The sequence below is a fragment of the Mixophyes fleayi genome, chromosome 12 (genome assembly GCF_038048845.1).
Source record: "Mixophyes fleayi isolate aMixFle1 chromosome 12, aMixFle1.hap1, whole genome shotgun sequence".
Lineage (NCBI taxonomy): Eukaryota > Metazoa > Chordata > Amphibia > Anura > Limnodynastidae > Mixophyes > Mixophyes fleayi.
In genome coordinates, this window is record NC_134413.1 from 70,630,335 (window position 1) to 70,656,595 (window position 26,261).

A 26,261-nucleotide genomic window follows, 5' to 3' on the forward strand; every position below is an offset into this window, starting at 1 on the left:
TGGTGCGAATCATACAAGTTCAGGGTTTTTAATTTATATTGTGGTGACCCACTCCTCTACGCAGTCCAGGTACATTATTCGGTGCGATTCATACCAGTTGATGGTTTTCTTATTATATATATTGTGGTGACCCACTCCTCTACGCAGTCCAGGTACATTATTGGTGCGAATCATACAAGTTCAGGGTTTTTAATTTATATCGTGGTGACCCACTCCTCTACGCAGTCCAGGTACATGTTTTGGTGCGATTAAGACCAGTTGATGGTTTTCTTATTATATTGTGGGGACCACTCCACTACGCAGTCCAGAAAGATAGCTCGTTGCAACGTTTTGGACTAAGAACTATATTGTGAGGTGTTCAGAATACACGGTAAATTAGTGGAAATGCTTGTTATTGAATGTTATTGAGGTCAATAATAGCGTAGGAGTGAAAATAAGCCCAAAAAATTGTTTTTTTAACTTTTTATGCTTTTTTAAAAAAAAATCCGAATCCAAAACCTTAAATCCGAACCAAAACCTTTCGGCAGGTGTTTTGCGAAACAAATCCGAACCCAAAACATCGAGAAAATCCGGATCCAAAACACAAAACACTAGACCTCAAAAGTCGCCCGTGCACATCCCTAATAATATATTAAATTTTTTTATTTTCATTTTTATTATATCCACATGTCCTGCACCGTTTTATATCTACTCTAAAATATAAGGTCTATTTTTCTTCAGTCTAATGTTACCCTGATCATGCCGGACCCTCCTGAAGCTTCAACCTTCAACACAGCACTGTGATTATCTATCATGCTTAGCTTGGTTTTATTTTCAAAGTTACGCAGTATTGTGGATACACCTCCCATGATCTTACTATTACCGTGAATAGAGAATTCTCATAGAAGGGGCTTCAATAACGTAGTTGTCTGGTTAATAATAATTGTATCATTTACATAGCGCTTATCTCCCAATAATATTTTACTTATTTTGCAGGCGGTGAGGCAGCCATCTTGGACACGCTCAGTTGCTGTCCTATGTAATCATTCACATCAGTCCCTGCCCCCATTGAAACTTACAGTCTAAAGTCTAGGGTATGATCTAGTATTGTGAGATAACAATATTGTTTAAAGGACTAATACACCCTTAAAAAAAACACAAATTGTCACTCCCAATGTCAATATATATTCTATTGCCCCTTTACCTCTGATGTTCAGGGCTTCAATGACAAGCCCAGCTGGGTTAATACTGTTTACAGCTGCTTATGTACGTTCAGCATACCAAGTTGGGATGTCCGCTTCTCTTCCGGCTTTTGTACCAGAAGGGGGCAGTGTGGTGCAAGGGTAACTACTTCTCTGATGACAGCCACATGCTGATCTCAACGGCTAGTGACAATCTGTTGGATTTTATCAGATATGCCCTGCAACGCCGCAGCCTTTACTGGTATAAACACTGGAAATTAGAGCTAACATTACACCCTGGTCACCAGAGCTTCTTACTCTACACAACTGGATGAGAGGGGACAGGTATAGATATGGGGAAGTGATACGGGGTATTTATTGAGGGTTTTAGTCCTTTAAAGCAAAAATCCCCCCTACCCAACCAGTGCTGCGTAAGGAGCTGTAATCTTCATGACATCACAGAGATTGCAACTTCTGATTGGTCCTCCCGCTCACATATCCCTCCGTAGCCATTTAAAAGTGGCTCGCATAACACTCTTAGGGCTAGATTTACTAAGCTGCGGGTTTGAAAAAGTGGGGATGTTGCCTATAGCAACCAATCAGGTTCTAGCTTTCATTTATTTAGTACATTCTACAAAATGAAAGCTAGAATCTGATTGGTTGCTTAGTAAATCTAGCCCTTAGTGACTAACTGAACAGAATTAGATTGCTAGCTTTCAAGTCTACTACATATGTTAACAGCAGTTAGGGTAATTTAACTTTATTGGTCCAACAAGCCTAGTAAGACGTGGTTCCGTCACCCACAGGTGGTTTGCGGTTTGTGCTTCTCATGTGATAGAAAACCATTAGTGATCCAATAACTAATATACATGCAGATAACGTCAGCCGTATTATATTCTGCAGTGTATAATTCTTCTGACCATCTGAAAAGAAAACACACAAAGTATTAATAATATTCACACTTATGTGCTTAGAATGAGGAACCCACACACAGGAACAGCCTAAACCATAGGGTACAGTTTATTGCTTTCATTTTCATTGTAAGTTATACACATAATATCTAAGCAAATAAAATGTGTGCTAAAGTACATCTCATTTAGCACAATTGTGTATTTGCTATCCATACATAAATAGGCAACTGCAAGGGGGGGGGGGGGGGGGGGGGGACGACTACAGGTACCTGGAAACCCCCCTCAAGACTACATTTAGTGATTAAATTATCGCTTGCACTGACACCGTCTGGCAGGGCCATGTGACTGGTCAGAGCAGGATGTATAGCTAATGGTTGCTGTATACACTATATATGTATTATTACAGTATGGGCAGTATATACATAGAATAGGAATATTTTGGTGGTAGGGAAAGTTTGACTCCTGTGTATGAGAATCCATCACTTACACCCCAGCAGAAACCCCTTTGTACTGTGCAGCTGTCTCTCCAGTGTCTGCTGTGTTTCTCAGGAGAAAGGTTAGATGGACGCGCTGCCTGCTACCACATTTCCAGCAACACGTCATTCATTGTACCTCTTACTGATTCCTCCCATAGTGCTGCCCAATCCGCCCTTATTACAGTATTACATATCTCATAATAGTAAGGGGACGTGAAATTATCTTTATTTAATTCCTGATTTAGGATTGGATACAAGTCTTTTTGTGCCACGTAAAAATGTGACCTACATAACATGTAAGTGCATTGGGGGTGTGGAGACACATATCAATTAATGCCCCTAAACTGTGATGACTGTGTTTAGTTGATCGGCCCACTTTAAAGGTAAGTATGTCCTATTTGAAATATAGTCTTAAATTTTCCTGTAACGTCCACTTATTGGGCGTGCAAGAGTGACGCCCACGAGTGTTGTGTGAATGAGGGAACCAAATTTGTAGTGGTGGGACAGGAGCATTTAAATATTCCCTTTGGTGCCTGGAAAAGAAATTCCTTTTAATTCAGAGAAAGGCTACAGAAGAGTGAAGGAAGAAACTCAGTGAGAGTGTAATCTGAGCCCCCATTCTTTCTGTGTCTTTCTGTCCGAAGGAGAAGGAAGCAGATGTCCCACAAAGGCATGTCGGAAATGCTACCTGGAGTGGCATTATCCACCACAAAGCCGTAAGGCGGATAAAGACCGACAAGTGTTCTGGATTCAGGCGGGAATGCTAATTAAGGATAGGGTATTGACCAAAAGTACAGAGCAAACAGTGCCTAGAGACGTTGTGCTGAGAGGATGGTGCTTTCACTATTCCACCGCCTCCAAACGGGTATTTGGCATAATGGAGGCATGGCATTATGCTTGGGTCTCCGAGACTGTAGTGGAATACTTTTTTGAGAGTTTGGAGGCTCCCCCTGATTGAAATTCCTGTCTGTAATGGATCAAGAGGTGGGATATTTTGAGTATTATACCGGGCCAGATGGGACCAAAGATAAAACATCGAACCAAGGTCATGACAATTAGTGGACCTATTATATTTCACTGTAGGGGGGCATTATCTTATATATAATATTATGTTAAAGCCAGCATTATGTACAACAGAAAATAGATCAGGTCCAATTAGTTATTATTTGTGCTCACCTCGCTTCCGCACATTAAACACCTGACTCATCTTCTTTACACTGTTGGTTAAAGTTTTTACTTCACAGGTATAATCCCCAGAATCCTGCAGCTGAGCGGACAGAACTCCATATTTATCAGAAGAACTGAATTCCTGAACATTCCGTCCAGCTCTGTAGAAAGCAAATTGCAGCTCTGTCCTCTGTCTGAGCGGACTAAGTCTTGTGTCACACGTCAGGGTCATGTGATCTCCTTCTGTTGCTGGATATTGGGTTATTTTTATTTCTGGAGAGGAGATCAGCTCTAGAAGACAGAAAAGTGGAGACAAAAACACAGCCTTTTTATTCAGAAATAAATCAGACATATAACAATACACACACTGGTGTTTACAGATGCCTATGGCGATATTCACAATACAAGATGTTTGTAGATATCAGCCCTTCATCTGTCAGCTGTGCACAGATGTCCCACATGCTGTATAAGTGTTCCTTTAGTGTATAGACTAGGCCATGTGAATCCAATGCAGAATCCAATGGGTACCCTGGTCTTAACCAGTGACCCCATATGGAAGTATGGACTTTGCCACAAATGCCTATAGGCCACACCCTCCAAGTTAACCCTATTAGGAAGCAGTTGATAAATTAGACATAATTAGAGTAATGTACAGGCAAGAAGTCGCAGTAGGCAGTGCATATTAGTAATCAGTAAAACTAGTAATGGTCAGGGCAACAAGAGTTCAAGCATGGACAAGGATAACCATATCAACACCAAAGATCAGTCGTAGAATACACAATTAGCGTGCATTTCACAGTGTGTCCTAGAGAAGACTGAATGATTATAAGGATACATTTAAAGAACATGTTCACTAACAATTTTACCCCTCTACAACTCATAGTAAAAGTACAGTAAGGAATGGGGCTGTGAACCAGATATCAGACATGGATTAGCTGATGGAAGTCAGCAGAGCTGGATGCAGGCTGTGTGTTATCAATATGAGTAGGAGGACTTGCGGTCCTTCCCCGGGTCGTATAGCGAGGTATAAATGTGAATAGTCAGACTAGCCGCTTCGGTAAGGTGCTGGCAACGAGGTACAAGGGGAAAATCCAGAAGGGAGGTCAGACGAGTCAGGTCCGTAACAGTCAGACAATAATACACGTGGGAGATCCAAAAGAGTGGTCAACATAATCCGGGTAATCAGGGCACAGGAAAGCAGAGAAGTCAAACTAGCCAATTGGTCACAGGAACGCTGGAGCAGGAGGAAGACCTGATACTCTGGCACAGAGGGATGACAGAAGCTGCCTTATAACCCCTGGGCAGCCAATAGGAAGAAGGGAGGCAGCGGTGCTGTCATCGGCCGCTGCTGGAGGTTTAGAATAGTGCCCCATTGCTAAGCAATGGGATGCGCAGAGGCCCGGGCGGACTGGCCAGGAAGTTCTGCGTCTGGTTGCCTGGCAACCTGAAAAGACCGTCTTAATTGTTCCCTGCAGCCTGTGTAAAGGTATGATCTGGGGGAAAAGCTCTCACAATCCTTCCTTGTACAAGAATGCAATGTCAGTTTTGGATAGATTCTCTCATCACTCTTCCCTCTGACACTGGGGTGTGTGCAGTACACTGCAGGCTAGGGTTTTACCTTGAGACGGTTCTGCAGTTAGTGGAGATTGTCTTTGGCACCCCGCTGCGTGTCCCCAGCTGTTCTCCGTCCGCTTTGCTGGCAATTTCACAGTTCTGGCAGCAGCTCACTCTTGTCTCTGCTCGGCTGCACGTGCTCTCTCTTTCTCCTCCTTCCTGCACATCACCTTCCTGTTACTCCCCCAGCCAATCAAGGCCTTCATCCTCCTCCTGTCAATCACTCCTGGGCACAAGTTTTCAGGAGCACAATTAACCCCTTGTAGCCCTGCATTTTAAAAGCGTTTATGCACTTCCTCTGTGCTGTTCAACAGGGCTTTGGGGTACCACAGATGATCAGAGAGTAAGAGAGAAAGAAGTCAGATGCAGAGTGGAGGAATGTTTGGGAAAGTACCTGGAGATGAAGGAGGAGATGTAAGGAGGGTTTACATGGCTGAGGGCTTTGTAGGATTCTTGAGGACCAGGAGGAAAGGTATATGGTGAGCTGCAGGATTCATTTTAGATTACGGTTTTGCCAACCTGTTCAGTGGTAGACCACAGAAGAAGTTGTTACCTAACTGGGATGTGATTAGAGCATTTACAAGCACTTTAGCTGTACCATGTATGAGAAAGGGATGGATATGAGAGATGCTTTTAAGTTGAAGTCCACAAACACTTGCTAGAATATGAAGGCGAGGAGTGAATGAGAGGGAGAACTCAAATACGACTTGTAAGCAAGAAACTGTACATATAAGGATATCAACTTACAAGTTCTGTTTTATATAAACTCAGTGGCTACTTTATTAGGTACACCTGCTCAATAAGACAAATATCTATTCAACCAATTATGTGACAGTAACTCAATGCATAAAAGCATGCAGACATGGTCAAGAGGTTCAGTTGTTGTCCAAATCAAACAGAATGGGGAAGAGATATGATCTAAGTGACTTTGACCATGAAATGGTTATTAGTGCCAAACGGGGTGGTTAAAGTATCTTAGAAACTGTTGATCTCCTGGGAAAAATATCCAGTGAGCGGCAGTTTTGTGGACAAAAACGCTTTGTTAATGAGAGAATTCAGAGGAGAATGGCCAGATTGGTTCAAGTTGACATAAAGGTGTCAATGCATTAAATAACTATGCATTACAACAGTGGTATGCAGAAGAGCATCTTTGAATGCACAGTGGATGGACTACAGCAGCAGAAGACCACACCGGGTTATACTCCTATATAATAGGAGAGAAGGAGAAGTACTACTTATATGGAAGGCACACTCATGGAGAAAATCCTGTATTTTTGAAGGGACACTTCATTGTGGATAACAAGAGTGGATAGAAATGAACAAAAAAATAAATTGACACTACACAATAAAACTACTATTTATTAGTCATGCAAATAAAACTGTATGGTTAAAAAGCGAAATATTAAAATTTCGGAGTCTTGGTCAGGTACGTATATTCAGAAGATCAATACACTTTAATTGGTTCCGTAAATATATACCGGGAGTCTCTATCTATGGTAGTTATATTATACAGATGTCTTATGAGGGGGTCTTGAAAATACCAACAATTTATAAATAGTGATCATATAAGATAAGTGTATTGTGTTTCCATCATATGGACATGAGAATCATACAGTCTCGTGTGGTTTACACAGATGAGGTACAGGGTCAGTGTCACTTTGATGAGTATGTCACTATAATATGTCAGTAAAGACCCAGAGATCCACAGTAATAAGAAATATAAACAGTCCTGGTAAGTGTATTACTGTGTTAATCTTCAAATCACACGACTTGCCACGTTGGTATATAGATGGCAAATTATTTCATGTTTGTATACACCTGTTCTGCTGTACCAGTGCAAGGCTTGTATATCTCTTTTTATTTGGAGTTTAAATACGTATAGCATCAGTTAAGGACATTCTACATGTGTTCTTGTATACGGATGGTACCATATATACATCTGTGCTGCTGAAGCAGTATTGCTGTATATCCCACAATAATTCTCATTGTTATGTGGCCACAAATTGGGTAAAGTCTCCAGTGTTCTGACATGTATAGCTGAAATTCAAAGCATTTTCAATAACTAGAGAATCTATAAAAATGTGATTATAGTACATCAATTATGCTTTCTTGATCTTAAATATATATATATATAGATATATATATATATATATATATATAGATATATAGATATATATATATATATAGATATATATATATATATAGATATATATATATATATATATATATAGATATAGGTACCTGTCAGAAAAGGGGTAGTGTAGCAAAATATTTTAGTAAAATGAAGTTCGTACTTGTTATATTTATGACAAAACTATCATAGTTGGCTACATATACCTTATTTTGTTTGGTATATATTCACTCAGAAACACAGACTTTTTCTGCAGCTGACATTCATCACAGCTGGTTAATTAGTTATACAAATCACAGTTCCAATGCTAGTTCTCAGATGTTTGGCAGCCAGGACTGATCAATAAATCTTAAATTATATGAATATTTTCATATCTTTTTCCTCTAATTTTTATGGGATATTTTTTATACTGTCACAATTTGTTTTGTGTTTCTAGTGATCTGACACAGACAATAGAGACCTAGTTGGATTGATTTATGATAAAAAAAAAATCCTTTAAGAATTTCATCACAGTATATCTGCTTTAATTTCTGTTAATGACATCTTTAATTATCTACCACTAGATTCATATAGAGAAGTTCCTTAATAGAGCAAAAATTATATTCTGATATATCTATGATTCTCTTATACCCAGCTAGATGCTGGACTCCCTGCTTGACCTGACTCACAGACTTCTTCTAAAAACAACACCTGACGTACATTTCACTAATTGCTTCTACTGTGAGGCAACCAGTGTGTTGGTTCGGGCTGGTTATTTAAGTAACTATCCACCAATAGGTACTTCATAATTTGATTGGCATAAGTTTCAACCAATGAAATGAGTTTTAGTGTAAATTTTATTTAGACAATATATATATCAGCAGTTTTATAGCAGTTTATGATCCCACGCTATGAATGTAGTAAACAGATAATTATACAGGCATGCAATTAGTAATAAAATGGTAACAGAGAAAGAGCCAGAGATAAGCAGACAAGATGACACAAAAAACATAAATAAAATTCAGACATGACGTATTGGAATATAGAATTGATTCAAGTGTGAGGCTGATAATGCAATATATTGAAGTATATAGATTAGATGTTTTTATTAGAGATCCCAATAGGTTCTTTATAAGATGTTATTTAATGTATGTATATCTAGAGTCCAAATGTGTTGTCAATGATATATATACATGTAAAATAATTGATATTTATGACATGAGAAGACATGTGATATTATATATTATTTATTATATATAATTGGTAGTGATGAACATATAACTAATATAAAGTGAAAAAATATATGTATAGTGAAAGTTAATGTGAAAATATATCTGACAATATACTCAAATATAAAACATATAAATGTGATAAAAGTAACAAAAGTGCAACCTGTGAGTGTGCTAAAATATAATAAAATGGGTGAGAAAAAAAAGTGAGAAAAATTAATTAAATAATGTGTACATTTAATTTTATACATACATTGACTATAAGTGAAGATAATAGTGAATAAAAGTGTATAAAAAAAATAAAATATATAAATACTCCATATTTATTGCTGTGTTTGTTGTGTGTTAATTGATTATTACATATCTTTAGAAACCATATCAAAAGATTTTTACTTTTGTTCGATGTTCTCAAAACCACAGAGGGTCCATCAAAATATACAGTGAAATATTATCCTCAAAATTACAAAGAGTGTGTGTTAAAATTAAATTTGGTGATTAATCTACATGGTGAATATAATAAATTCAAAAATGTGTGTCTCAAACGCTTCCTTTATGTCTGTTATTTTTATTAGCTTATTTTATTTCTTGTTTTTTTTATTCATTTGATAGTGATTTCTGATTTTTTGACATTTTAACATTTTTGTGAAGTATTTATTTCATAAAAATTTTTTTTCCCTTTCATGTCTTACTTGCTTGTTCCCTTGCTGTTTATTATTAATATGCTTACATTTTATTTGGTATTCTCTATTTAGCTTTATATTTTTTTTTTGTATAGATATTACTGATGTGTATTGTAATTTTATTCTCCTTAAATTATTGTATTTATAAGGTGAGAATCAATATATTAATAAACATAGAACAATTAAATCATATACTGTAGATTCATATGAAAAACAACGATAAATATGGAGTATTTATATATTTTATATATATATTTATTTATATTTATTATTTTTATTTATTTATATTTATTTATATATATTGAACAAAAGGAAAAATCTTTTGATCTGGTTTGTAAAGGTATGTAATAATCAATTAACACACAAAAAACACAACGATAAATATGGAGTATTTATATATTTTTTTATACACTTTTATTCACTATTATCTTCACTTGTAGTCAGTGTATGTATTAAATGTACACATTATTTAATTAATTTTTCTCACTTTTTTTTCTCACCCAGTTTATTATATTTTAGCACACTCACAGGTTGCACTTTTGTTACTTTTATCACATTTATATGTTTCATATTTGAGTATATTGTCAGATATATTTTCACATTAACTTTCACTATACATATATTTTTTCACTTTATATTAGTTATCTGTTCATCACTACCAATTATATATAATAAATAATATATAATATCACATGTCTTCTCATGTCATAAATATCAATTATTTTACATGTATATATATCATTGACAACACATTTGGACTCTAGATATACATACATTAAATAGCATCTTATAAAGAACCTATTGGGATCTCTAATAAAAACATCTAATCTATGTACTTCAATATATTGCATTATCAGCCTCACACTTGAATCAATTCTATATTCCAATATGTCATGTCTGAATTTTATTTATGTTTTTTGTGTCATCTTGTCTGCTTATCTCTGGCTCTTTCTCTATTACCATTTTTATTACTAATTTCATGCCTGTATAATTATCTGTTTACTACATTCATAGCATGGGATCATAAACTGCTATAAAACTGCTGATATATATATATTGTCTAAATAAAATTTACACTAAAACTCATTTCATTGGTTGAAACTTATGCCAATCAAATTATGAAGTACCTATTGGTGGATAGTTACTTAAATAACCAGCCCGAATTACACACTGGTTGCCTCACAGTAGAAGCAATTAGTGAAATATATGTCAGGTGTTGTTTTTAGAAGGAGTCTGTGAGTCAGGTCAAGCAGGGAGTCCAGCGTCTAGCTGGTTATAAGAGAATCATAGATATATCAGAATATCATTTTTGCTCTATTAAGGAACTTCTCTATATGAATCTAGTGGTAGATAATCAAAGATGTCATTAACAGAAATTAAAGCAGATATACTGTGATGAAATTCTTAAAGGATTTTTTTTTTTTTATCATAAATCAATCCAACTAGGTCTCTATTGTCTGTGTCAGATCACTAGAAACACAAAACAAATTGTGACAGTATAAAAAATATCCCATAAAAATTAGAGGAAAAAGATATGAAAATATTCATATAATTTAAGATTTATCGATCAGTCCTGGCTGCCAAACATCTGAGAAATGGCATTGGAACTGTGATTTGTATAACTAATTAACCAGCTGTGATGAATGTCAGCTGCAGAAAAAGTCTGTGTTTCTGAGTGAATAGATACCAAATGGAACAGGGAACATATAGCTAATTATGACAGTTTTGTCATTAATATACTAAAAATGAATTTTGTCCTACTATAATAAAATATTTTGCTACACTATCCCTTTCCTGACAGGCACTTATTTATATATATATATATATATATATATATATATATATATATATATATATATATATATATATACTATGATTAAGAAAGCATAATTGGTATACTATAAGGTGCTGTTCCTAGAAGGAGCCTGTGAGTCAGGTCAAGCAGGGAGTCCAGCTTCTAGCTGGTTACAAAAGGATTCATATATATATCAGAATATGATTTTTGCCCTACAAAGGAACTCCTCTATATGAATCTAGTAGTAGACAATTAAAAATGTCAATAACAGAAAACAGATATACTGTGATGAAATCTATTCTAATCTAAGTCTCTCTTGTTTGTGTTAGAACACTGGAAACACAAAATAAATTGTGACCATATAAAAAATACTCCATAAGAATCATAGGAAAAATATATGCAAATACCTATACAATTTAAGATTTATCTATCTCAGTCCTGGCTGCCAAACATCTGAGAAATAGCATTGGAACTGTGACTTGTATAACTAATTAACCAGCTGTGATGAATGTCAGCTGTAGAAAAAGTCTGTGTTTCTGAGTGAATATATACCAAACAAAATAGGGTATATGTAGCCAACTATGATAGTTTTGTCATAAATATAACAAGTACGAACTTCATTTTACTAAAATATTTTGATATATATATATATATATATATATATATATATATATATATATATATATATATATATATTAAGATCAAGAAAGCATAATTGATATACTATAATCACATTTTTATAGATTCTCCAGTTATTGAAAATGTTATGAATTTCAGCTATACATGTCAGAACACTGGAGACTTTACCCAATTTGTGGCCACATAACAATGAGAATTATTGTGGGATATACAGCAATACTGCTTCAGCAGCACAGATGTATATATGGTACCATCCGTATACAAGAACACATGTAGAATGTCCTTAACTGATGCTATACGTATTTAAACTCCAAAAAAAAGGAGATATACTAGCCTTACACTGGTACAGCAGAACAGGTGTATACAAACATGAAATAATTTGCCATTTATATACCAACGTGGCAATTCGTGTGATTTGAAGATTAACACAGTAATACACTTACCAGGACTGTTTATATTCCTTATTACTGTGGATCTCTGGGTCTTTACTGACATATTATAGTGACATACTCATCAAAGTGACACTGACCCTGTACCTCATCTGTGTAAACCACACGTGACTGTATGATTCTCATGTCCATATGATGGAAACACAATACACTTATCTTATATGATCACTATTTATAAATTGTTGGTATTTTCAAGACCCCCTCATAAGACATCTGTATAATATAACTACCATAGATAGAGACTCCCGGTATATATTTACGGAACCAATTAAAGTGTATTGATCTTCTGAATATACGTATCTGACCAAGACTCCGAAATTTTAATATTTCGCTTTTTAACCATACAGTTTTATTTGCATGACTAATAAATAGTAGTTTTATTGTGTAGTGTCAATTTATTTTTTTGTTCATTTCTATCCACTCTTGTTATCCACAATGAAGTGTCCCTTCAACAATACAGGATCTTCTCCATGAGTGTGCCTTCCATATAAGTAGTACTTCTCCTTTTCTCCGGTTATATACAATACATTACTACTGGAAGCAGCACCTCATACTATCAGACTAACATATTAAATCATATCTTGAAAATATACATTAATTGGAAAGATCTTTTCTTGTGCCCGAAATCGTATGTATGTCGGGTTATACTCCTGTCAGCTAAGAACAGGAAACTGAGACTACAGCAGGCTTAGGATCACCAAACTGGACAGCTGAAGACTGGAAGAAACGATGCCTGGTTTAACGAATCTAGACTCCTGCTGTGACATGCAAATGCTAGTGTCGGAATTTGGTGCAAACAACATGAATCCATAGGTCCAACCTGCCATGTGTAAGTGTATTCAGGTGGTGGTGGTGAAATGGTGTGTGGAATGATTTTTTGGCACACAGTAGGCCCCTTACCTAATAAATAATGGTCAAATGTCACAGCCTACATGAGAACTGTTGCTGACAATAGTCATCCCTTTATGGCCACAGTCTACCCATCTTATAATGGTCACTTCCAGCAGCATATAGCACCGTGTCACAAAGCACACGTCACCAGTTACCAGATCTGTATCTGAAAGAGCACATTTGGGAAGTTGTTGAACAGGAGATTCACAGCATGAATGTGCAGCTGACAAATCTTCAGCTACTACCTGATAGTATGACATCAGGGGCAAACGCAGGATTTGTAGAGGGGGGTTTCCACACCAGTGGGCGTGACCAGCATGCATGGGGGCGTGGCTATAATTTTAGACAGTGCTTGGGTGCTCTCCAACTCTTTCTATCCCCATAAATAATATACATGGACAATTCTGCACACAGCTCTGCCTTTTCAAGCAGAGCAGTGTGAAGCGGGAGCAGGGTCCAGCCAACCTCATTTATACAGTGCCCCAGGCTTGGAGGGGGGTTTCCAGGCACTAGGAATCCCCCCTCCCCCCCATCGGTTTGCCTATGCACATCAACATGGACTAGAATGTATCCAGCACCTTGTTCAATACATGACATTTAGAACTGAGTCTGTTCTGGAGGCAAATGGGGAGTCTAACTCAGTACTAAAGATGCATATCTAATAAAGTGGCCACTGTGTGTGTGTGTATATGTATATATATATATATATATATATATATATATATATATATGTATATGTATATATATATATAGAAAGAGAGAGAGGGGGTTTTCTTAGAACCTAACATAATAATTTAATGTTGTATGTTGGTTAAAATAGATAAAATTGGTAGTGTTAACCACGATGATCTTACTTTTGTTTAGTAAGAGTTAAACTCTAGCACATTTCCACACGTGTTACTTTTAGCTTTGTCTCTGACAGGATATGAGGAAACAGAAACTTGTTAGAAAGAAAAAAGTTACAAAACTCCTTTACCATATTTAGCAATAAGCCACATCTGTGCGATTATTTAAGTTTGGGGAGTGGCTCTGAGCACCAGTATACAATCTGAAAAGACTGCGGGAACTCATTTCGTTTTCATGCATTTGAGTCCAAACACACAGATGTAAAATACACTCACTAAAAAAAACACAACATACGCAAAGTTCTGTAAACTGGTGCAAAGGCCTGCGCCAGTAGCATATGCACCAGGATAACATCACACATGCGTAAGATAAGCTTGCACCCATGTTTCAAAAAAAGCCTTCATGTGCCCCAAATTTTAGGTAGAGGCGACCTGCCCCACTTATGCTCACCAAGTTCTGTGGCCCCATGCATAACCGACATTTATACTGCTCCCTAGTATATGAATATCATACTGGCAGGCTTTTTTCTTTTTACTCTCCAGGAGACTAAATTGAGTCATTTTTTTTTTGTGGGCTCAATGAACAATCTGGGAATATTGAGGCCTTCTTCTAAGCACATGTCCATCACAATGCGATATCTAACATTGGTTTTGATGAATAATTATTCTATAGGAAAATTGTGTTTTGCAAGGATATCTTTGTTCTTTGTGACATTATTGCAATAAAGTTGAGGCTGTTGGGTAAATATTTTAGGGTGGGGAGGTAGCGGGTGTATCCTGGGAGACACATTCTCCTTGAAGTCCTGACAAACCCTTAAAATAAGTCATGTAGCTAAATATTGCAATGAGACACTGTAACTTCTATTTCTCTATAATAGTGGCCATGTTTACCTTGTATCTGGACATGCAACTCTCTGCTCATCTTCTTCAAACTATTGGCCAACGTTTTTATTTCACAGGTGTATTTCCCAGAATCCTCCAGCTGAGCGGACAGAACTCCATATTTGTCAGATGAACTGAATTTCTGAACATTCCGCCCATCTCTGTAGAAAGCAAACTGCAGTTCTGTCCTCTGTCTGAGCGGACTAAGACTTGTGTCACATGTCAGGGTCATGTGATCTCCTTCTGTTGCTGGAAATGGTTTCACCTTAATTTCTGGAGTTGCAAACAGTTCTAGAGATAAATAGTGATAAAAATAATTTACCAGGTAAATATGTCCTGATTAATCTATTTTATACAGTTCAATAGTTTAAAAGTTAGTTCCAGAAAAAACTGAAAATTTAGATTTGAGTGGAACATCATAAGCAAAATCCATACCAAAAGATCATTCACAGAGGGTCCCCCAATGTCCTGACTCACCTGCGCTGCTCAGCTTGATCCTGCTGACAGCGAACACGGTGGTCAACACGCTGCATGAATAAATAAAGACAGGAGCAAGGAGAGGGAATCAGATTTTATTCTGATTTTTTTATTAGCCAGATAGGCAACGTATTGTCTACCCGAAACCACACTGCCAGCGGAGTGAGTGAGAGCAAGCAGAGGGCACGTAAACTATCAGGGGACCCGCTGGATCATGTGAACACCGGATCCCGTGTAAGAAACGTTTTGGATGCAGGTTTTACTATGAGTTTTGTCTGGAATTATCTTCTAACATTGAAACAGAAATTCTTATATAACTCAGCACACGTCATAGAGCAAAGACCTAGTATAGATCAACAGAGTGTCCATGTAAAATAATTTCTCAGGAAATACTACCAGGTAATATGGGATAATACTGACAATCATGTTAGGTGTACAGCAGGGGCAGGCTGGATCTGCCCCCTGGGCCGGTCCCATAGTGGGCTACCTTGGGCTGCGTCACTGGCCCACCTGCATTTTGTTTTCCTTTAAAATATTCCTAATATTCTGCAGAGTTGAGTTTTGCCCCCCAGGCTACAATTTGTCAGCTCTCCCCTGGTGTACAGTGACAGGGGTGACGGAGGAATACGGAAATGATAATCATGGGAAAGAGAGTCCAGGGCGATGAAATGGCCACACATGGAAACATGATATATTACCTTTTATTTCAATAGCTAACACTTTGCTTGTTTTGTTTACTGCGTTGTTTGAAGTTTTTACGTCACAGTAATAATTCCCAGAATCCTCCAGCTGAGCGGACAGAACTCCATATTTATCAGATGAACTGAATTCCTGAACATTCCGTCCATCTCTGTAGAAAGCAAACTGCAGTTCTGTCATCTGTCTGAGCGGACTAAGACTTGTGTCACACGTCAGGGTCATGTTATCGCCCGCTATGACCGGATGTGGAGTCACTTTAATTTGTGGAAGAGAGAAGAGCTCTAGAAAAGAAAATGATGCAAATGAATTTATATCTAGCAAAACCAACATACAAAGAAGACTTGGGGCTAGATTTACTAAGCTGCGGATTTGGAAAATTGGAGATGTTGCCTATAGCAACCAATCAGATTCTAGCTTTTATTTATTTAGTGCATTCTACAACATCATCATCATAATCATCATTTATTTATATTGCGCCAACATATTCCGTAGCGCTTTACAATTGGGGACAAACATAAAGTAATAAACAAACTGGGTAAAACAGACAAAGAGGTGAGAAGACCCTGCTCGCAAGCTTACTATCTACGGGACAATGGGAGATTGACACATGAGGTTAAGTCTACATTTTGCATTTTGGCCCAGCCAGACTGCAAAGGTAAAAGTGACTCATAAGCTAAATGATCCTGTCACACAACAATGTTGGTCAGGGGGTAGTTGTCTTGTGTGAAATTGTGTAACAGGCTAAAGGCGGTGAGGTTAAGAGGGTGGTTGAGGAATATTATAAGCTTGTCTGAATAGGTAGGTTTTCAGAGAACGCTTGAAAGTTTGTAGACCAGAGGAGAGTCTTATTGTGCGAGGGAGAGAATTCCATAGATTTGGTGCAGCCCGAAAAAAGTCCTGTAAACGGAAATGGGAGGATGTAATGAGGGTGGATGAGAGACGCAGATCTTGTGTAGAACGGAGTTGCCGAGTTGGGAGATATTTTGAGACAAGAGAGGAGATGTATGTTGGTGCAGCTTTGTTGATGGCCTTATAGGTTAGTAAAAGTATTTTATAACAGAGACATGACAACATGACAGCTAGAATCTGATTGGTTGCTATAGGCAACATCTCCACTTTTTCAAACCCGCAGTTTAGTAAATTTACCCCTTGGGGTCATTCAGGAATCAATAGAGTAGGTGTAAAGCTATATTTCCTCTGGTGTGATGTCGCTTGTTTACACCTTTTGCAGGTTTTTATCCCAACGTACATTAATTCATGGGGCAAATATTTGCCCTGGGTGGTGGAAGGATATGGGTGTTATCCATATATTTTTTTAAAGTGATAGCAGGTTGGACAGCTGTGACGTTTAAAGTTCTACACCTATGTGTACTTCCAAAGAGCAGAGGGTAAGAGTGCACCTTTATGTTAATTCTACTGTCCGTCCATAAAAATGATACTACTCTGTGCTACCGTATGACGCCCTATGGTGTTGAGGATTATTATATACAGATCTGTGATACCATATTTTGCCTTTTAATGTCACGCAGAACTATTAGCGTGTAACATATGGGACTTTGACTGCAGGGAGGGTGCTGTGAGGCGGAGATATAGGAGCGATTAAGATACCTGTGAATTGGTTAGTGTGTGGATCGGGTGGAGATAGGAAGGATTCTTAAGGGACCTCAGCTTTATCTAGAATGCTAGCTAGCTGTTATATATAGCTGTTTATTTGTTGCGGTATGACTGGGATAGACTGGTTCAGAAAACCTTTGGATGGCGTGTCTGACTATGACTAAGCAGATAACCCCCAGTAACGTTCAGGTTTTTTTTTATACAGTAGAGCTCAGTGGCTCCCTGGACGCCCCGAAGATGCCTTGTTGGACAATCTCCACTGGTGTTGACCAAGGACACAGGAAGAGTCTTCATAGCAGCAAACATGGAAAATTCAGCTACAGATTGTTAAGTGGGAAGGGACCAGTGGATGCAAGTGTTATCAATCATCTTCCTGTTCCAAGAGAAAAGCCAAATGGTCCGCTGAGGCCACAGCCAAAGAGTACAGTTACCACAAGTCCCATTACTTTACTTTGGAGTCCTTGAATCATCACTGGAGTCAAGTAATTGCTCTGAGTTATCCAGTTCTCTTATCGCAGTCCTCCTCCAAGAAGCAGAGATGGCACTGGCAGGATGGCTTGTTCTTGCAGAGGAGCTCCAAGGGCACGTCTGTGGGTCCTTGTCTTAGTTTGGGTCCTTGTCCTAGTTTCTGAAGTGCCACCAAATGTTCCATCTGCTGTCCAGCCTGTAAAACTAACCAGGGACAGTGACTACAATTGCCTCCATTCCTGGGATGATGGAGCTTAAACGGATAATACTGAATGTGATGTGTTTTCCGTTAGAGAGATCTTCTTCTTTCTCTGTTATGGATCCATCTGTGTAGCATTCTCCTGGCGAATATTCTAGCATAAGAGTTGTGCCTGTATTGGTTGAAAATACAGTATGTTGGTCATGCGTTTAAGGATTCATATTTCTGTGTGTTCCCCCTACTCATCTGTCAGAGGAGATGAGGGAAAAAATTGGAAATATGAGTACATGTATATTTGGAACCTAATTTATCTTGATCAGATGACAGACAATAGGGAGAAACATTATGAGCATGGTGGGAACAGAAAGTCCAAGTGAGTAAGACCTTTGGGAATTCGCTGTATGCATTCTGTCTTGTCATGCACTGTTGGAAAGACATTTACTGAGAAGTGCTACCAGATGTTTATATATTTAGATATTATATACTGTGCGTATAAGGTACACAGCCGTTCAAAATGTTTGCTCTACAACATAATGTTTCTGAGGTGCTCATCATGCCATCTGGATATTGTACGACCAATGTATGAACCTTATGATGTCTCACAGACCAGCACCCTTCTTCCCATCACTTGCCTCAAAGGCAGAGCATAGGTCAGGAGTGTCATAGTGCTGGCTGCTCCCAGGAGAGAACCACTTGGCTGGGGTAGCAATCACCATGTCTGGTCAAGCCTCTTAGTCCTGAGAGGACTGGTAGTGAGGGACAAAGCTGCAGTCGATTGGCTTGAGAAGGTAGAAGCCAGATGGACAAAGCTGCAGTCGATGGGCTTGAGAAGGTAGAAGCCAAATGGATAAAGCCGCAGACGATGGGTTTGAGAAGGTAGAAGCCAGATGGATAAAGCTGCAGATGATGGGTTTGAGAAGGTAGAAGCCAGATGGATAAAGCTGCAGTCGATGGGTTTGAGAAGGTAGAAGCCAGATGAACAAAGTTAAAGTCGATGGGTTTTGAGAAGCTGGAAGCCAGATGGACAAAGCTGCAGTCGATGGGTTTGAGAAGGTAGAAGCCAGATGGACAAAGCTGTAGTCAATGGGTATGAGAAGGTAGAAGCCAGATGGACAAAGCTAAATTCGATGGGTTTTGAAAAGCTAGAAGCCAGATGGACAAAGCTGTAGTCAATGGGTTTGAGAAGGTAGAAGCCACATGGACAAACCTAAAGTTGGTGGGTTTGAGAGGGTAGAAGCCAAATGGACAAAGCTGCAGATGATGGGTTTGAGAAGGTAGAAGCCAGATGGACAAAGCTGCAGTCGATGGGTTTGAGAAGGTAGAAGCCACATGGACAAACCTAAAGTTGGTGGGTTTGAGAGGGTAGAAGCCAAATGGACAAAGCTGCAGATGATGGGTTTGAGAAGGTAGAAGCCAGATGGACAAAGCTGCAGTCGATGGGTTTGAGAAGGTAGAAGCCACATGGACAAACCTAAAGTTGGTGGGTTTGAGAGGGTAGAAGCCAAATGGACAAAGCTGCAGATGATGGGTTTGAGAAGGTAGAAGCCAGATGGAGAAAGCTAAATTCTATGGGTTTTGAGAAGCTGAAAGCCAGATGGACAAAGCTGCAGTCGATAGGTTTGAGAAGCTGGAAGCCAGATGAACAAAGCTAAATTTGATGGGTTTTGAGAAGCTGAAAGCCAGATGGACAAAGTTGCAATTGATAGGTTTGAGAAGCTGAAAGCCAGATGGACAAAGCTGCAGCCAATAGGTTTGAGAAGGTAGAAGCCAGATGGACAAAGCTGCAGATGATGGGTTTGAGAAGGTAGAAGCCAGATGGGACAAAGCTAAAGTTGATGAACAGGCAAACAGAATAAGACTCTGATGCACCAACAGAGAACACAAATCCAAACTTTGCTCATGCAAAGCTTAGTAGGAGTGAGGGCCTTAAAACGACTGCATATTGGTGAGGTCTCTTAGTCATGACTTTACCTTTATCAGAAGTGCTGATTGCAGTAAGTGATAAAGAATGTTGCAGTTGTCAGTGTTGATGGTGCACAGCCACCTGTTATCTGTAGCTGAGCTTTCAAGCACTTTAGCATGGGCCACTAGCACTTCTATGGAACTTGCAAGTTTCGGCATAAACTCTCCACCTGTGGAGGTGCTGACTCAGCACTTAAGTGCTTTAGAAGGACTGATCTTAGATATTGGATCGGAATTTAACCTGCACTGCAGGGAACAGGAAGCTTCAGAGATCACAGGCGATGGTTAGGGAGCAATTATTATTAAAATATTAAAGAAAAACACATGTACATAAACAGCATTATATGTTATACATAACTTATATACAATGTTTGTTTTAACTACATTTATAAACATTATTGTTTCCATAAATAAATGAAACACAACGTTACTGCATAAAATGTTTATTATAAGAATAAAGCATTTTCCTAAATGCCTTTGTCCCATTAAAACTAGGCTCAGCAGACTATTAGGAACATTTTAAAGGAAAAAAAATCAGGTAGCCCAGTGATCGTGCCAAAGGCAGCCCACTATTGGACCGGACTGGGGGGGACAGATGCCCCCTGACCCTCAGCCCAGCCTGCCTCTGCAAAGGTGGACGATGTCTGCCCGGGGTCTCGGTGGTGGCAGACTTTAATGGGCACTACCAGGGCAACAGTTTCAGGGCTCTAATAACCCATCAATAACCCTTTTCCAATCCAAAGATGTGTAAGGAAAATCTGAGACAGGTAACTGTGCAGACAAATAGCTTCTTATTGGTCTGTGTGTCTCACCCACTTCCCCTCAGGATGCATGGGCATCGCTGATTCTATGCTGAGGATGCACGCGCAGCCTGGCAGAGGGTAGGTGGCAAGTATCCTCTCAGTGGCACTGATATGAGACATAAACATTACACCATTACTAAGAAATTGTCTGTTCTGAGCTAACATTTAATATGAAACTCTTTACTACATACATTCTACAGGACCTACCTTGGACGTCTATAGAAACTGCATCTTCATATTGGCCCTGCCATGAACTACTGCCAACTTCTTTATGACATTTGTATTTCCCAGCTGTTCTCACGACTACATTTCCGATATGTAATACAGGATCAGGACCCCAGTCCCGTATGACACCATTATCCTTGTAAAATATTGTGTGTCCTGAAGAGTATCCAGGACGATGTTGACATCGTATAATCAGGTCGTCACCTTCATAAACCCTGGGAGGTGCCTGCAGGATGACCCAACCTGAAACACAAAGTGATATAAGATGTGATTTACAGAAGGTAACACTCACCGACCTCTACACAGAGGAGCAAAACTATTTGTTGCAGTTTGGAATCTGTCAGACTTTGGTTGTATTAGTGGTGGTCTCAGAGATTTCATACACAGGGAATTAACCAATTTGTGAATTAAAAATTAATTTTTAAAATGTTACCTTACAATAATAATATTATTAAATCATTTTACCTGTGTTAAAGAGAAATAAAATAACCATGATAGATACAAATGAACTATAGGTCCAATATATCTCACATTTATATCATCCCAACCACAGCAACGTCACCCATCTCTAGTCCTCTAGTCGTCCTGCTGAAGGTCCTGTGTTGGGATCTTCTGGCTGTGGAAACAGATGGGACAATTCCTGGTTCTGCTACTTAGATACACTTACCTGTATATTATTAAATATGTCCTCGAAAGGTAATTTGTGAGTAACAAAGGTGATAAACCCTGCATGTATTTCTATGAGAGATTGGGGTGATTCATTAAAGCATAAGTGTCCTGAGCCAGGCCCAGTTCTAGGGTAAGGCCGCTGATGTAATTGTCCCAGGCCCCAATGTGTTAAAGGCCCATTTAGCATGTCAATTGTTAGAAGGGCTTTCTTTTGTTAATCTTCGATAATTAATGGTTTGGAGTGATGGAGAGAGGTGATTTGGAGGGGGTGGGATTGCAGGGGTCTGCATACACTTTTCTTCTCAGGTCCCAGATTTTCTTGAGACAACCCTGTACTGATCTGGTTTTGCATCCAACAATGAATTAAGTTGAGAGAAATGTAGCTTATTTTATCCAAAACACAGAAACTGAGGTCAGGGCCATTACAAGCTCTGGGGGCGTTCTAGGCGAGACGCACCTCCCCCGCTTGGCAGTGACACTCACTCCACCCTTACTGCTTCTTGGCAAGTGGGAGGTGGGGCGGCATGGTCAGCTCCTCAGTTAGGGGGTGTGGCTCTTGGCTATGACATTATAGGAGCAGCGGCCACTTCACATGTAAGAGCTGCTGGTTGCTCCTTCATGTCAGCTGCCAGCATTCCATGTTTTAGGAGCCCCCTAACCATTAGCGCCCTAGACAATCATCCAGGTTTGCCTAATGGCAGCGCCGGCCCTGGCTGAAGTAGTTCTGCAAGAAACTTAAAGTACTGACCCCCAAGCAGTTGTCTATCTGTTTCCCTCATAAAATAATGGAGAGCGCTGAAGATAGAGAAAGCTCTTGATAAATGTAACACCTTTAATAGTGATTGCACTTACGCCAGTTGAATCAGACATATTAATGAATAAACGAGCCAGCGGCCAGAACATCGCGCCCTCCTCTGCTACTGGTCTCTGGTTACTCCTTCTACAGGCACAACGGAGACCCTTCTAACAACGCTAAGCACATGGTGCTTTAAATGAAAGCTCTACTGAAGACATAATTGAATTGATTATCACACAATGATGGTAAATGACATAAAGCTGGTAAGTAATCTGCCCCTTCTGATTGGATAACCGCAGGTCCACTCAAATTGTGTCCAATCACAAGGGTTAGATTACCTCCGTGTCCACCATTATATAACTCCTTGCAAAGTTCATCCAGGCAGCTGGGGCCATCCATTTGATTCCTTATTTACGGTAACAGTGGGATCCCAACATAAGTGTTATATGGGCGTCAGACTCTAATTATATTGAGAAGTTCTCTGGAGGTGGAGAACCCCTTTAATTATGGTTAAAACGCATACAGTATACTGTCTTTATGGATTCCTTATTCTGCTCTCTAGGGACACAGATTTCTCCTGGAAACTTTTCATTGCCTGGGTGGTGGGGAACAGTCCCCACGTTATGGACTAACTGGTGGGAGAGTGACATTCCTGGACTTAGGGTTGGTCTATTTATGGACATCCATTGACTTGTCAAGAAAACTTATTTTTGCATTTTACACGGCTCAGGTGACTGTTCATATCTTAAAAAACACAATTTCTTCAGTATTAAAGTGGATGAGTGAAACATTCTTATTACATCTGTAAACAGGATAAAACTAGTAGATGTACTCACCATCACTGACATCCAGTCTGACAGAGTCACTTCTACCACTAGTCCTGGTCTCACAGCAGTAATTCCCACTGTGGGATCTATGTGCAGAAGGAATTGTAATGGATGGATTTATCCCTTCATTTATATTATGAGTATCTCTGTACCAGTAATATATCAGATCTCCTTGTACAGTAGACCCCACATCACATGTCAGTGTTATAGACTCTCCTATGAATATCTTGTTTCAGTTTGGAGTGAAGGTCACCATGGGTCTGACTGCAGCTCCTGTAATACATCACATTATACAGGGAGATCAGTGAGATAAACACACAATAACTTACCAGTCACCATACCTCCCATCATGAATCACCATACCTCCCATCATGAATCACCATACCTCCCATCATGAGTCACCATAGCTCCCATCATGAGTCACCATAGCTCCCATCATGAGTCACCATACCTCCCATCATGAGTCACCATACCTCCCATCATGAGTCACCATACCTCCCATCATGAGTCACCATACCTCCCATCATCAGTCACCATACCTCCCATCATGAATCACCATACCTCCCATCATGAGTCACCATATCTCCTATCATGAGTCCCCATACCTACCATCATGAGTCACCATACCTCCCATCAGTGCAGATCATAATATTGGGACAGTATGTGGCCACCCCCAGATACACCCAGCTACGGCCAACCATAGACTGATCTGCTCCAACCGTGCCCTTATTTACTGAAACCACACCCCTAAATTACTTATCCCCTCCTACCCTCTTGGTCTGCAGCAAATTGAGACTGTCCTGTGAAAATCTGGGCTATTGGGGAGACTCATTCACCCATTTATTTTCTATTGGCCACTATACACTATACTAGATCTAGGGCCTGATTCATTAAGGATCTTAACTTGAGAAACTTCTTATTTCAGTCTACTGGACAAAACCATGTGCTACATGAAAAAACAGTCAGTATTTAACTTATGTGCAAAACAGAAAACTAATTTGCACCCCTTGCATTGTAACATAGTTTTGTCCAGGAGACTGAAATAAGAAGTTTCTCAAGTTAAGATCCTTAATGAATCAGGCCCCTAATTCTTACTTTACTCTCTTTACACTCAAAATATGGTTTTACATTTTATGACTGCAATAATAATAAAATTTATCACTTTCACAGTGCCTGAAAAAAACGCTTTTTCCCCCATTTTCTTACTATATTCTTCTAATAAATGGAAAAGTTGCTCTTCCGCATATATAATCATGGCCAAAAGTTTTGAGAATGACACAAATATTATTTTACACAAAGTCTGCTGCCTCAGTTTTTATGATGGCAATTTGCATATACTCCAGATTGTCATGAAAAGTGATCAGATGAATTATAATTAATTTCGAAGTACCTCTTTGCCATTGCAATGAACTTTATTCCAAAAGCAACATTTCCACTGCATTTCAGGACTGCTAGAAAAGGACCAGCTGATATCAGGTCAGTGATTCTTTCGTTAACACAGGTGAGAGTGTTGACGAGGACAAGGCTGGAGATCACTCTGTCATGCTGATTGAGTTAGAATAACAGACTGGAAGCTTTAAAAGGACGCTGGTGCTTGAAATCATTGTTCTTCCTCTGTTAACCATGATTATCTGCAAGGAAACACATGCAGTCATCATTGCTTTGCACAAAAAGGGCTTCACAGTCTCCATATTGCTTCTAGTAAGATTGCACCTAAATCAATCATTTATCGGATCATCGAGAGGTTCAATAGTTGTGAAGAAGGCTTCAGGGTGCCCAAGAATGTCCAGCAAGCGCCAGGACCCTCTCCTAAATTTGATTCAGCTGCAGGATCGGGGCACCACCAGTGCAGAGCCTGCTCAGGAATGGCAGCAGGCTGGTGTGAGTGCATCTGCACGCACAGTGAGGCGAAGATTTTTGGAGGATGGCCTGGTGTCAAGAAGGCCAGCAAAGAAGCCACTTCTCTCCAGTAAAACCATCAGAGACAGGCTGATATGCTGCAAAAGGTGCAGGGATTGGACTGCTGAGGACCGGGGTAAAGTATTTTCTCTGATTAATCCCCCTTCAGATTGTTTTGGGCATCTGGAAAAACGCTTGTCCGCAGAAGGAAAGGTGAGCGCTACCATCAGTCCTGTGTCATGCCAACAGTAAAGCATCCTGAGACCATTCATGTATGGGGTTGTTTCTCAGCTCACATACAATTTTGCCTAAGAACACAGCCATGAATAAAGAATGGTACCAAAACATCCTCCAAGAGCAACTTCTCCCAACCATCCAAAACAGTTTGGTGATGAACAATGCCTTTTCCAGCATGATGGAGCACCTTGCCATAAGGGATCAGGGATCAAAACATCAATTTTTTTTGTCCATGGCCAGGAAACTCCCCAGACCTTAATCCCATTGATAACTTGTGGTCAATCCTCAAGAGGCAGCTGAACAAACATAAACCCACAAATTCTGACAAACTCCAAGCACTGATTAGACAAGAATAGGCGGCCATCAGTCAGTATGTGGCCCAGAAGTTGATTGACAGCATGCCAGGGCGAATTGCAGAGGTCTTCAAAAAGAAGGGTCAACGCTGCAAATATTGACTCTTTGCATAAACTTTGTGTAATTGTCAATAAAAGCCTTGGACACTTATAAAATGCCTGTAATTGTACTTCAGTATACCATA

At 39.2% G+C, this 26,261-nt stretch overlaps 1 protein-coding gene and 1 pseudogene across 1 annotated transcript; one reads left to right on the forward strand and one right to left on the reverse strand.

The window, feature by feature from the left end:
• Positions 1-26,261, forward strand: part of LOC142108627 (uncharacterized) — a 168,365-nt pseudogene that overhangs the window by 18,917 nt on the left and 123,187 nt on the right.
• Positions 1,931-21,591, reverse strand: LOC142108630 (Fc receptor-like protein 2). Its single transcript, XM_075192430.1, has 5 exons — positions 21,278-21,591; positions 16,024-16,305; positions 14,858-15,139; positions 3,724-4,005; positions 1,931-2,083 (listed from the first exon to the last, which is right to left on the reverse strand). Exons 2-5 carry the CDS (start codon positions 16,244-16,246, stop codon positions 1,938-1,940), a joined length of 933 nt encoding a protein of 310 aa, XP_075048531.1. The 5' UTR covers positions 16,247-16,305; positions 21,278-21,591; the 3' UTR covers positions 1,931-1,937.